This window comes from Ornithorhynchus anatinus, chromosome 9 (genome assembly GCF_004115215.2).
Source record: "Ornithorhynchus anatinus isolate Pmale09 chromosome 9, mOrnAna1.pri.v4, whole genome shotgun sequence".
Classification (NCBI taxonomy): domain Eukaryota; kingdom Metazoa; phylum Chordata; class Mammalia; order Monotremata; family Ornithorhynchidae; genus Ornithorhynchus; species Ornithorhynchus anatinus.
The window spans coordinates 46987820-47001936 of NC_041736.1; the positions used below are offsets into that span (position 1 = coordinate 46987820).

Consider the following 14117-nt stretch of genomic DNA (forward strand, 5'->3'; position numbering starts at 1 on the left):
GTCACTTAACTTTTCTGTGCCTCAGTTTCCTCATCTGCAAAATGGGAATTCGATACTTGTTTGCCTCCTACTTAGACTGTAAGCCCAGTGTGGAACCTGATTATAGTACATCTACCCCAACGTTTAGTACAGTGCCGGGCACATGGTAAGTGCTTAATACCACAATTATAATTATAATAATTTTAATAATAAAATATTGATCATCAACATATCGGTCCCCTCCTCATAAACTCCAATTCTTCCCTTATGTCTCTCACAACAACAATAGCTCTGAGCAGTAGTTTGAAAATCTTTTTGCATAGGTCTTCCCATTCCTCAAACACCTATAATAGTGGACCAGCCCTTTCCACATGCAATGGACACTTCTGATCAACGGCTTCAATGCGGTCAATTATCTCTCTTCCCCCTAGTTATCATTACTCCTTTCCCACTACACCCCAGTTCACACCCTCAACTCTCGTCAAGTCAACCTACTTACTGTACTATGTTCTCATTTCTCTCATCAGCAGCTACTTCATATTGCCCACCAGCTGGTCTTTCCATCTTCACAGTCCTCCTGAAACTCCTCACCATCAGCTTTAAGGCACTCAATCACCTCACCCCCTCCGACCTTACCTCGCTGATTTCCTACTACAACTCATCCCATATACTTTGTTCCTCTATCGCCAGCCTACTCACTGTAGCTTGCTCTCTTCACTCTCATTCATTCAGTAGTATTTATTGAGCACTTACTATGTGCAGATCACTGTACTAAGCGTTTGGAATAATGATGCTGGTATTTATTAAGCGCTTACTATGTGCCGAGCACTGTTCTAAGCGCTGGGGTAGATACAGGGTAATCAGGTTGTCCCACGTGAGGCTCACAGTTTGGAATGTACAAATCGGTAACAGATAGAGACAGTCCCTGCCTTTGACGGGCTGACAGTCTAATCGGGGGAGACGGACAGAGAAGAACAGTGGCAATCTTGCAATCAACCCCTTACCCACGTCCTCCCTCTCACCTGGCATCCCTTCCCTTTCATATATGACATCATTCCTTAGCTCTCTTTCAAAGCCTTACTAAAAATCACATCTCCTTCAAGAGGCTTCCCCAACTAAACCCTCATTTTTCTCTCTTCTCCCTTCCTTCTGTACTGGCTATGCACTTATTACCCTTTGAGCATTTGATATTCATCCCACTCTCAGCTCTACAGCACTTACGTACTTATCCATAATTTATTTTAACGTCTGTCTTCCCCAGTAGAATGTAAGATCTTTATGGGCAGGGATCATGCTTACCAACTCTGTGGTAATGAACTCTCCCAAGAGCTAAGTACAGTGCTCTGCAGACAGTAGCGCTCAATAAATACAACTGATAGACTGAAATCACTTCTCCAGGAGGCCTTTTCTGATTGATGCTATTGTTGGATGTAGAATAGTAGGTGGACTTTAAGCTTAACTGTAAACTAGACTGTAAGCTCGCTGTGGGCAGGGAACATGTCTACCAACTCTGTATAGTGTACTCTCCCAAGTGCTTAGTATAGTGCTCTGTACACAGTAAGTGCTCAATAAATATGATTGATTGACTGATTGACGGATGGACCAGTTTTCTTTTTGAATCATATAATTTTCAACCCAACCTATGACAGGAAGAATAAGGTGACATACCTTTATACACACTGTAATTGCATTTTCTCAAAGGTGAGTGAACTCCACTAAGCCATTTTCAACCCCTACCTGCTTAATGCAAAGACTTTATATATGCTCAAACAGAAAATTGTAGTTATATAACTAAAAAAGCAACAGTGAACCCTAAAGGTTAGTGATAAGATAATATGGTCATTACTTTAATAATGATAATATGTCACATCTTCTTTTAAAATAACAGTATAATTTCAGGCACTGCTCTGGACTGACAGCAGTATTCTAAGGATGTGAACAGCCTAACTTCCCTTATGGACTTATTAAGCCTATAAAAAAGCCAATTAAAACACCTCACATTTTAAAAGCCCGCAGTAAAGGTTGTTTTAAAAACTCACCACTTTCTATTTCTTCTTCATTGTCATCTTCTAAAATATTTACAGGGGCAGCAGACTCTCCAGATTCCATCATACTTTTCAAAGCTTCAAGCTGTTCTATTAAAAAAAAATGAATTTCATGTTTTAAAATAAAACTGAAATCCCATTTAGTAACCCAAGAAAGAACTGTCAGGTGAAGCAGGATTCTGGAAATGCCAAGTTCTAGTGTAAGAAAGGGACGTAGAGGTTGAAAGTCAGGGTAAGTCGGAGATGACGCAGATTCTCCTGACCACTCCTGACCTAGGTTTTCCCCATTTTCAGTTGCATGGCTGCATCTTTTACACACTGTGAAGACCACTGCAGACAGACAAAATCATAAAAACAGCTCTGGCTGAGTTGGAGAGACGAGGTCATTAGTGGCATAATTAAGGACAGGAAAACCACAAACTCTTATGATTTTCATGAGGTGGGGGTCAGGACTCGTCAATATATTAGATGAAGAATTACTGAATAAAATTAAGCTGGTTCAGAAATAATTTCACTGATGACACGCAGAAGGTGAATTGGGCATATCTTCTCTAAAATGCATATGCACAGAATTTAATGAGACTATAATTGTCTTACTTTTTTCCACTTCAGGTTTCAGCCTTTTGTTTTTAATGAGTATTTTTCTTCTCAGGTCATTAGGCGAAGGCAAGGGTCTGCCTGGTTCAAGCTAGAACATTTAAAAAAATGCACTTAGAGTAGAATGATAAATGGTCTAATGTAAATACTACTGCTTCAAACCATATTAATACAGTTCACACTGAGGAGTCATACTAGATATTGTATACATATGTTTCTACCAGATGGAAGCCAAAATAGACTTCATCCCAGCCTCCTAAAATCCTGTCAAACTCTCCTCCAAATACACACATATAGGCCAGTGGAATTTATCGTTTGCACCCAGGCAAAACTCCCTAGGGAGAGCAACCTCCTGCTTCACCAAGCAGATGGAGGGTATGAGATCATGTCACATGGTTGGAAGACAGATTGATTTTTGCTGCAAAAGCTCTATTTGTCCCTTTGAATATGCAGGCAGGCACAGATTCATTTATTTATTTTACCCCCTGGTCACTCCAAGAATAATCTCATCTAGTCAGAAATGTTCAGTATTTAATCCAAGGGATTTTCACTTTTATTTTCCTTGACAATCCATTTCTCTAACACAGAAAACTGTTTTTCCACTTCATGTCTTGTGTTGTGGAAAAAAAAATCAAATTTCCTAGTGATATAATATATGGTTGTGTGAAATTTTAGGCCCACACAGGCTGCTTATATTGTACCTGACCTGGTGCTTAGTGTGTGGTGAACAACTATTACTGGTGCAACAGAAGAATTTAGACTGTGAGCCTGTGAGGAGACTGTGTCCAATCTGATTAGCTTGCAGTTATCCCAGTGCTTAGTTCAGTGCTTGACACATCTGCTAATTCTGTTGTATTGTACTCTCCTAAGTGCTTAATACAGTGTTTTGCACATAGTAACTGCTCATTAATACCATCGATTGATGAACAAATACCACTAGTATTACCATTATTTTCTAGGAGGTGGAACAGTAATTAAAAGACATAGGAAACCCCATTTGTTCCCAGATTTTTAAAGAAATATTATTCCCAGTATTCCTTGGAATGCAGAAAATTCTGAGAGGAGGAAGTGGGTTTAGACAATCCAGTCCAGTAAATCAATATCTAAGTAGAGCTTTAAAATCCCCAAAGCAAAATCTCCTACTTCCTTCCCTTCCTCCCGGTTTACTTAGGCTCAGATCAAAGAAAATATGTTTATTTTCAGAGCATCTGGGAACTAGACCGGGGAAAGACAAGTGAAATGGGCTTAAGAATTAGTAATCTGTCTAAAGAAATTTGCAGTGGCAATATGAGACTTAGTTAAAATGTTCTTAATTGCTCCATTGGGATTCAGACCCTGGGTGGGGATTTTAACTCTCATTTTTCTTTTTATTAAATTAAAATTCCTCTGACAGGGATTATCATTTTGTCTTTCTGCCCTGTGCCATTCTTAATGTGTTGACTCTTTCCAAAAAAACACACATAGACAACAATAATTGCCCGGTCGGGTGGGATCCCTACGCAAGAGATTTTGAAAATCAGAATGTAGCCCCTTACAGTCACTGAAAAGAGCAATATGCTTCATAAAAATGCTTATCTAAGAACGTAATAGATACCATTATTGACTTCCCTTGTTTTAAAAACGTCAATCATGTTTCCTATCAGCTTTCATAATTCCAGACTCTAGAAAGCTACATGAGGCTGCTCTGTCCCTCTGATGACCTTAGTCGCTCTTCTTTGCACTATCTCTAGCACTAATAGGACTTTCCCAAAGAAATGCACATAGATGTTCATGCGCACCTCAACCATGATTTTCCCAAAGCTTACATGTTCCAATGATGGAGAGAGGCATTTTCGGTGTTCAAAGACAGATACAAAGGCATGGGTGATCAGTAGTGGGAATTAGGCGACTGAGGCAGGAGCAGGAGAAAGAGCAGCAGTAGGAGAGAGTGGGTCTGAAGTAGCTTGGAAAAGGATGTATGACAGGGTCAGGAGAGACCAGGTTTTGGGGAGCCAGTAAGAAACCCAAGCCAGGAATTAGGGAGAGTCTGAATGTAGACCCCCTCTAGAATTCCTCCTGTTGCCCTAAGATGAGTTTTCAGCCCTCTGGATGGGTTGCTTAGCCAAGCTCTCCTTTGGCCATTCCTTCACAAGTTTACAGTTTAGCTTTCTCCCCAGCTCTCAAGCAGCCCAAATTTCATTAGAAATATCTGACCATACCCAGAGGCTTCTGCTAACCAAATAATATCCTTTAGAATACAGTAGAAACTCTACAAGGGAAGAAATTGGTGCTGAAAACCTAAATTTAATTCTCTTGGCTTTTCATTAAAAGAATGATGGTAAAATCTGTTAAAATGGTGCTGTAAAATATATCAACACAAATTTCTTCAATTCTATTGAAGTAACTAAGAAAGGTATATAAAAAGCCCTATCAAAAATAAGTTCAAATGCAAAATGTGGAAAATTTAAAATTTTTTTTAATATGATACAGTTTTTAAAACCATTCTCAAAAGACTTTGGCTTTTTCTGGACATTCCTGGCTCATTTCTAAATGATCTGTCTTCTTTCAAGATACTATCTCAGAACTTGAAGTATTAGTTTTCTTTTCCATGGCTTATATTTATATTGTCATGTGGTCTTATGGGGATGGAGGATGCTAAGGAGCTGAACTATTTATGAGTCACAATAGGTACCCTCCTTAACTTGCCTCCCCCAACCCTAGAATATGCCCATAAAGCACTGATTCTGGGGATCTTGACCGGGACCTGAATCCACTTTCCTCAGGATGGACCTGCCTCTATAACTATCCTAAGGTTTGCCTTGGGTTTAACCTATTCTAAAATACAGCCTACATTTCCTAAACAATGGGCACTGCAATGCCCCTTGTTGATGAACAGTCCAAAAAGTACTTTAAAATATTTTGAGGACAAGGTGTTTTGAACCACCACGTTAAATTGAGCCCAAAGACTGCATGCTATCTAAGCCCTTCTGACTAGTGATTAAAACTTTTCTATTTAGAATATTTAAAGAAATATGAAATTCTCCATTACTGGCCCTCTGGCCCTATTCAGCACTCAAGAAGTGTATTTCAAATGAACTTCATTTACGCTAGAAATACGGTTTGTTAAAAATACATACTGGATGTGTTTCAAGAGCTTGTTTCAACAGGAGATCCCCAAATAGATCTTCACAATATTTGGACATCTTGTACTGTTGATATTTGCTGAAGGAAACAAAAAAGACATTTGTAAAGGAAAAGGCGTTGTAATTATTATACAGATAAAAATGTACACCTAAGGAACACACTAATCCTTCCTACGAATTTCACGGTGGACCTCTCGATGTTCGGTGAGTATGCACAAGTATTTTATAATGCCACAGAACCTCAACCAACATAAATAAATAGAAAACCAGGGCTGTGTGTACAGATTAGCAAATTTTAGGAACTCACTAAGATGCTATATCACTAATGAATGTGTTTCAAATATCACTCACCACTCTATCCCACCCAAAAAACATCCCTTGGCTATGGCTCTAGGTTTTACTATGCTGAAGGGCGATAAAGACTTAAAGCATCTGCACTTTGTTTCCTTGATTGTGCTAAAGCGTAGACTCATGCTTCAATTTTTCACATTACTAAATTGTAAACACGGGTTACCTGCAGTGATTTTCAAATGAAAGAATGACTGGATACTCAGATGTTACAAATGCAGTCTCTTTGATCGCTTGAATTACATCCTACAAATTAAAAAATGTAAATGTAAAAATGCTAGCATGTAAACAGGCTACATGTTAAAATGAATTTTACACAGTGGGCATTAAGGACACTGTTTCAAAGTCTGAGTCAAAATCTTGGTAAGAGATATTCTGGACCCAACACAGGAATTAAACAGTAACAAAAAATTGCAAGGATGGTTTGTGTTTAGATGGTACCTTCACTGATACACTAAGGAGAATTCCAAATTAGTGGCTTCAGTCTTGTTCCCACTCAGCCCTTTTTCTTCATGCTTCCTGCCTTAACCAAGATGAATAGCTAGTATATGCCACTGTACCAACCTACAGCATATCTTCCTAGTTTAGAATCCTTCATCACAACTGAAAGATTTATACGAGGCCCAGGGTTGACTGATGGAAATCTATAGCCAAGTCTACTCAGCAAGTAGAAGTTTTTGCTAAAATTGCTGCTTTTTGTTTTGCTACTCAAGAGCATTTCAATCTGCACGAGACTCATTAGTGAAAAACAGTGCTGCCTATTGGGTAGAGCACAGGTCTGGGAGTCAGAAGTACCAGGTTTCTAAGCCCAGATCCACCAACTGTCTGCTGTGTGACCTTGGCCCAGTCACTTCACTTCTTTGGGCCTCAGTTATCTCTTCTGTAAAATGGGGATTAAGACTATGAGCCGCATGACGGTCATGGACTGGGTCAAACCTGATTAGCTTGTATCTACCCCAGCACTTGGTAGAGTGCCTGACACATACTAAGCACTTTATTGTAAACAAAAAAAAAGGTCTCCCACTTTGTATCTGAAAGATTAAAACCAATTTCACTATGGTGAAACTATGCCCTGGGTTCATCACTGACCTACCCAAGTCTGATTACTTTGGTGGTTATGGAGGTCACAGAGAGAAGTCCATCTTTCCTGTGAGGTTTCCACAGACTTAGCAATCGTCGTCAATTTTGGTCACTGATAATGGACACTAAATTAATAGGTACCTATCAGAGGTGTACGTAGTGGCTTTTCCCACTCACATTAACATTTACCATCCTCTCCATGAGCTTATTAGCTGGAGAAAAAGGTAGAGAAATTATGTGCTAAGTGCAAATGATTTGGGCATCAGTAAATGTATTGAACTCTCTGACAGGGATCTCACCCTGGGAGCATTTATTTATCTATTCATTTATGTATTTGTTGGTATTTGTTAAGTACTTACTATGTGCCAGGCACTGGTACTAAGCACTGGGGTAGATACAAAGCTAGTCAGGTTGGACACAGTCCATGCCCCACATGGGGTTTACACAGTCTTAATCCCCATTTTACAGATGAGGTAACCAAGGCCCAGAGAAATTAAGTCACTTGCCCAAGGTCAAACAGCAGACAAATGGCAGAGCAGAGTTTAGAACCCAGGTCCTCTGATGCCCAGGCTACTTCCCTATTTATCAGGAAATTCCCGGGGAACTCACCTTAAACAGTATATCTGTACACATTGCCTTTCCATGTGTGATTATTGGTTCTTGATCTTCGCCTTTTCCATCCCAGCAATCAAGTTCAACACACCTAAGAAAATTCAGTAAATCTGCATTATTGAAACAATATCACAAATATTACTTGAACTTGTGCAAGTTATTCTAAAATAAGATTTCTTCTTGACAAATTATGAAACATTCTGAGGCAATATGAGATTATTTCAGTTTAAAACATTCTTTCAAAATATTAAAATTGGGAGGCAGTAGTGTCATCTAGTGGAAAGAGCACAGCCCTTGGAGTCAGAGGAACTGGGTTCTAATCTTGCCTCTGGCACCTGCCTGCTATGTGGCCTTGGCCAAGTTCCTTAACTTCTCTGGGCCTCAGCTTCCTGTTCTCCTTCCTCCTTAGATTGTGATCCCCAGGTGGGACAGGGACTGTGTCTGATATGCTTACCTTGCATCTACTCCAGCGCTTAGTACAATGTTTGGCACATAATAAACCCTAATACCAGAATTATTACTATTACATATTTAGTTTCATCTTGCAGGATTACTTTAATCTGTATAAACTTTCTTTTCATAACATTGAATTTTCATCACTATGAGCATTTCAACACAGTGTATACAGTGCCACAGAAGCCCGTGTGAAAATTTTTGTTCACCCAAGCTCTTGGGAGAATACAGTATTCTTTAGATAGTTGGTAGACACGATCTCTGCCAATAAGGAGCTTTTATTTATATCACCATCAATCAATCAGTGGTATTTATTGAGTGCTTACTATGTCCACAGCACTGTATGTAGGAGCGCTTGGGAGAATACAAAAGAATTAGCAGACATTTTCCCTTCCCGTAAGGAGCTTACAATGACCACAAAGAAACTAGTCGATGAGAATGATAAACTCTCTTAAAATGTATTCTCTAATTTGTACCTCCTTTTATTAAATCAAAATACTTCTGTTAAGCAACTCATTTTCCTATACCATATTCCCAAAGCTAATTAATTGCCAATCACATTTTATGAAAAGCAGGAAGCAAACTATTGGCAACTGTGATTTCACAGGCTATCTTTGAGCAAAATATCAGTGGGTTAAACTTCAGGTGTGCAATATTCACGTAGAAAACAATTGTTTTGTGTTTCCAACCTGCATCCGGCTAAGAGCACTTGTTTGTACATCTCAACAGAAGACTTCCCGCCAAACTGCCTGCCAGTGAGATACGTATTGTGGGAAGAACTGATGAAGTAGTGAGCCAAAGGATGGTCCATTTCTTGGTAAAGCTCCAAGCGGTCTAGGAAGACGGGAGCATTTTCATCTGACATCAAATATCTGCAAAACCCATCACTTGAAATGAGGCCTGAAAAAAATATAAAGAAAACATACCTTTAACATTTCTGTGTAATGTAATGCTCAAGAGAAAGCCCTGGGAAACCAGGTCCTCTACTGAGACATGGAAAAGGAGTCAACTCAGATAGCATCAGTACAACGTTCCTTACATTTTTTGCAGCATATCTAGGAGAGAAGATACCTACCCTTCAAGTGACATGACAACCCTCCCCATCCCAAGCATCACTCTTTCTATTCCAAACACAGAGCCTGATTCTCCTCCCACACTGTAGGAGCTGTTGAATTCAATTAATGCTATTTACTGAGCACATATTCTGTGCAAAGCATGGTAGCACTTGGGAGAGTAGCTGTGAAGGGGGTCCCTAAATGTTTCTCTTCAGTTTTCTGCTGAAGATGAGGCCACTAATTCCTTCTACATTTTTGGGCAGAGCCACCGTTCTGTGACTGTGTACCTGAGAATGGCTACAGGCAGCCTGCCAGACCAGGAAATAGTGCAAGAGAGAAACCAGTAAGCATTCATCCGTAGTCTTACTTCCTGACATCCCTACACAGACTTTTGCATGGATTTCAGGAAAAAATGAAAAGAAATATTCAAACACTTTAGTATTAAGTTACCTTTTAAATAGGAGTTACTATTTTAATCTCCTCCCCAATACTGAGGAGAAAGAATGTGACTTCCCTCTTATACGAATAGGTCAGAAACTACCCAGGATTGATGGGGTGCTACGAGGAATAAAAAAGATTGTTGGCAAATAAGCAGAGAACTGACAGATTAAGAAATGACCAGACTACCAAGAACCAAAAAAAAAAAGAAAAGAAAAAAAAGAAAACCAGAAATAACTACCGTCCACAGTAGCCAGACTATTCACTGAAGTAATCGGCCACAGAGCGGCACTACTGCTCTGGATTTATATTCTATAATCTTCAGGGAAATGGCAGCAGCAAAGAATGAGCTCAGAATTCTTTTACACATAGGAATCCAAGATGGATAGTTAGTTACCAGAGTAAGAGTCATCTGAAAACAATGCACACAAGAATATGTGTGCAAAGTGCCAAGACCTTATTATGTTTTGCTGTTGCTGATGCTTGGATATTATGATTTTTTTCACAACAAAGGAATGTGAAACATTTCTCCTTCTGATATTCTAAAATCTTCAAGATATCTGCACTTATATCACGGTCAATGCAATTGTCTTTGGAAGAATTTATCAGTTGGGTGGCTAAGCTTCTATCTGCAATAAAAATGCATTAGAGCAATCAATCTAACCCAAACAAGAAACTTCTTCAGGCAGAGCTCTCATGGGATTAAAAGGTCAAATGTTGAAGATCCCAACCAACTCTCCGGGTACTCTACGCTAATCCCAGAACTGAGGTGTACACTGTAAAATCCTTGTGGCCACTCTCAAGTGCTTAGTAGTGTGCTCTGCAGAGTAAGCACTCAATAAATAAATAGGGAAGCAGCGTGGCCTATTGGAAAGTGCATGGGTCTGGGAGTCAGGGGACATAGGTTCTAATCCCGGCTCTGCCAATTGTCTGCTGTGTGACTTAGGGAAAATCCCATAACTTCTCTGTACCTCAGCTCATCTGTATAAATGTGTAAACCCTACTTCCTCCTATTTAGACTGTGAGCCCCATGTGGGGCAGGGACCATATCCAATCTATGTTGCCTCTAATCCAGCACTTAGTGTAGTGTCCAGCACATAATAAGCACTTAAAAAGTAGCCTTTAAAAATACAAAAACGGATTGTTTGATTGGGCTAGAGAGAAGGCCTGGGTGGTGGGTGGGGAGAGTCTTATGTCTGCCACTTGATCCTTGGGATCCCACAGTGGATTTTTCCATCCCATCTAATCAGGAAAAAAAAAACATTTACAGAATGAATCCAACTAACACTGCAGATTCATTGTGTTGGAACAAGCTTTTTGAGGATAATAGTAATAATAATAATGGCATTTCTTAGGCGTTTACTCTGTGCCAAGCACTGTTCTAAGCACTGGGGGGAATAAGAGCCACCAGGGGCTCATAGTCTTAATCCCCATTTTACAGATGAGGTAACCAAGCACAGACAAGTTAAGTGACTTGCGGCTGGTTGATCTCAAGTCTAGTTAAAATGGGCAAAGTCTGCTCGCAAGTGAGTACTTCTGAATACAGTCATCTCCCAATCATGTGTCCCAATAAACAACTGAGAGAAGCATAGAAAAATGAGGTCTGATAATCTAAAAAATCTTATCTTAATCAATAACTTTACCATCCAGTCCCAAATTATCACCAAAATTATTTCCTACTTTTTGTGAAATAAGCAGTTACTGGCCACACCCCAAAAGAAGAAACGATTGAAGGTTATTCACCAGTGGTCCAATTGGTCCTTGAAGAACGAGACTTAGATTCATAGAAAGTGTATGTGCCCACTTGGCAGGTATAATGCTTAGAAAGAAATTAAAACATTAAAATGTTTTGATTCAGAGATACATTTGAGCTATTAAAGATTCACAAGTAAGGTGAAATCTCCATCACCTGAATTTTTCTGCTTGGCAGCTATATTTTAAAAAATGTACAGACACTCCTGCAATATAATTTTCAGCATGCTTTTTAAAAGCACTTTTATGAGCTTTTACCAGAATACAGTGTAGAAATTTCTAGAATATTAATGACTGTCTCCCCTATAGACTGGAAGCTCATTATGAGCAGGGAACGTGTCTGCTAATTCTGTTGTATTGTACTCTCCCAAGTGCTTAGTACAGTGCTCTACACATATCAAGAACTCAAAAAATATGATTGAGAGATTGATAAAATAGGCTTTCTAAAATACTGAACCTATTATCACCTCCAAAGCACACTGGCATAAATTTTGATCCACATTGTAATGCAACTGAAAATGCAAAATTGTACCTGGGCTGGAGCTGTAAAAGCAAGCTCTTCTTAAAAATAATTTGATCAGCACCTGTAATTTTTACATAAATGCACTGCTCAATTGTTTGCTTTCCTTAAAAAACCCCAAAACACTTCATTTTCTTCCTCTTTTTTACCTTTTGTCTTCAACTCATCATCAGGCTCATAAGTCTCAATTATCTGCATTGCCCTTTTAGTATCATAGAATGGGAATAAAATTTCATTCAGCCGAGGATCTCGTTGATGCTAAGATTAGAAAATAACTAAATTTAGCGTAACATCATATTTCCATTTTCTAAGCATATTTAATTTTTGATTAAGGATGTACCATTTCTAAAATATGAAATGCACAGAACATCATAATTGTAATTTAAAATTGTCAAAGTTAGAATTTTAAAGCAGACCTTTTTTTAAGGAAGCATCTAATAAAGCTGGCATTGGGGGGGTGTTTTCTTTAAGGGTCCTCATCCACATAATTAATGAGGTAGAGAATGTGGTCCCTCTATAATGATGAGGACGGGTCACATAGAATCCATGTATTGAGATTGTTCGATTACTCAAAAAGACACGATAAGAAATATAATGTGGATAGTGATACGCTTGCTGGGCCCAATAAGTTAGTGTAAGAACTGAAGAATTAGACCTTTTTAATATTAATATCCAATCTTTAATTTGAAACTCCCATCACCTCGTTTGCACACTAAACAACATTTGGAAATCCTTGATTTTGAGAGTCAATCTATTCAGTGAACATACTAATCATTCGGTAACTACAAAACTAACTAGAATTTTAATGGCAATTATAAATATTTGATTTAAAATCCACATTTAGATACAGGTAACTTGGGACTCTCTTTAATACCAGAAACGCTAGTGACAACTTTGAAAGTAATCTATCTCTGAAGCTTACATCGAAAGCACATACATTATTTACTATGTAATAAATTGAGTGCCAATCCTCTAATCTTACGGGTTGGATTCTCCAGGCCATATTTACTGAAAAGAGGATTAATAGAAAAGAAAGATTGATTGATATGGCTTTCTGGTTTTAATTGCCTTGGGAAAAAATGATTAAAAGACCAATTACCTAAAACTTTTTTTTTTGATGGGTATACTGTAATTTTCACTTTTTCATCATGGTTTAAAGGGCTGCACACTGTGTACCTGATTCTCCATTAAAAAAAAATCAAAGCATAATTCAGCTGAGTAGTGTGGTATGTAAGCAGATGCAAGCAAAAACTGAATAAATAAATATGACCATGGAAACATTTCTCAACCCAGATATGTGCATATAATTGGAACAGGAATTTAAGCATTATTCACAAAATTAATAAGAATTCCCCCTCCCATTAGACTTTGATCAATAATTTTGGAAATGGGCAACGAGGATGCATGTGGCCAACAGAAGAGCCTGCAGGCATGTAATTTCTTAAAATATACGTATTTTGGCTTCTTTTCAGTCAATCACTGTAGATCAAAATTAACCTTTGATATACCTTGTTCATATTAACCCAATAAAGGGTGCTTAATCATATTCTAAGAAATTACAATAAGTAGTACCATGCAAATGATGAAGTACATTTTGGTTAATGCTAATGTGTACCCAGCATTTAAAGCACAGCAAAACATCCACTATCATTGGATCATTATATATCTAGAGAAAGCAAAACTATGGAATGAATTATGAAATGCAGAGCAATCGAATGCATGATACACTTTGCTAAGCATCATTTAGCAATATAAAACTGGCATGCACCTATATTACTGAAAATTATACATGTCATACTATTTGTCTAAAAAAACTCCTCTCATTAGAAAGAACCTCTACTGAGAATTGTGCTCCTATTAGAGAAAGTTAGAACTTTATTCTCTCCAGCATCTGCAAACAGCTTCAAGGGAAACGGATTGTAATGGAAAAGGAGTCATGCTAGCAGTCACAAGAAGAGGACAATAAGATTATCTTTGTAGGTGTCCACTATGCTGATTTCATTTCCCTTTATTTACACTGATTACTAAAAGATGTCTATCAATCACAATTAAAATTCACGGATCTAGCAAAATATATTAACCACATACAGGTACCTCAACAACTAGTAAATCCTAG

The 14117-nt window shown here is 38.4% G+C and overlaps 1 protein-coding gene across 5 annotated transcripts in view; it reads right to left on the reverse strand.

Annotated features, from left to right (window-relative positions):
- The window catches only part of PLCB4 (phospholipase C beta 4), a 272520-nt gene that overhangs the window by 54411 nt on the left and 203992 nt on the right, over positions 1-14117 (reverse strand). For all 5 annotated transcript variants that reach the window (XM_029072432.1, XM_029072431.1, XM_029072428.1 and 2 more), the window contains 7 exons: positions 12151-12259; positions 8926-9136; positions 7781-7874; positions 6258-6337; positions 5738-5822; positions 2622-2712; positions 2019-2114 (listed from right to left, as the gene is read on the reverse strand). In XM_029072432.1, coding sequence (XP_028928265.1) covers positions 2019-2114; positions 2622-2712; positions 5738-5822; positions 6258-6337; positions 7781-7874; positions 8926-9136; positions 12151-12259 — 766 coding nt within the window. The remainder of the gene's footprint in view (positions 1-2018; positions 2115-2621; positions 2713-5737; positions 5823-6257; positions 6338-7780; positions 7875-8925; positions 9137-12150; positions 12260-14117) is intronic.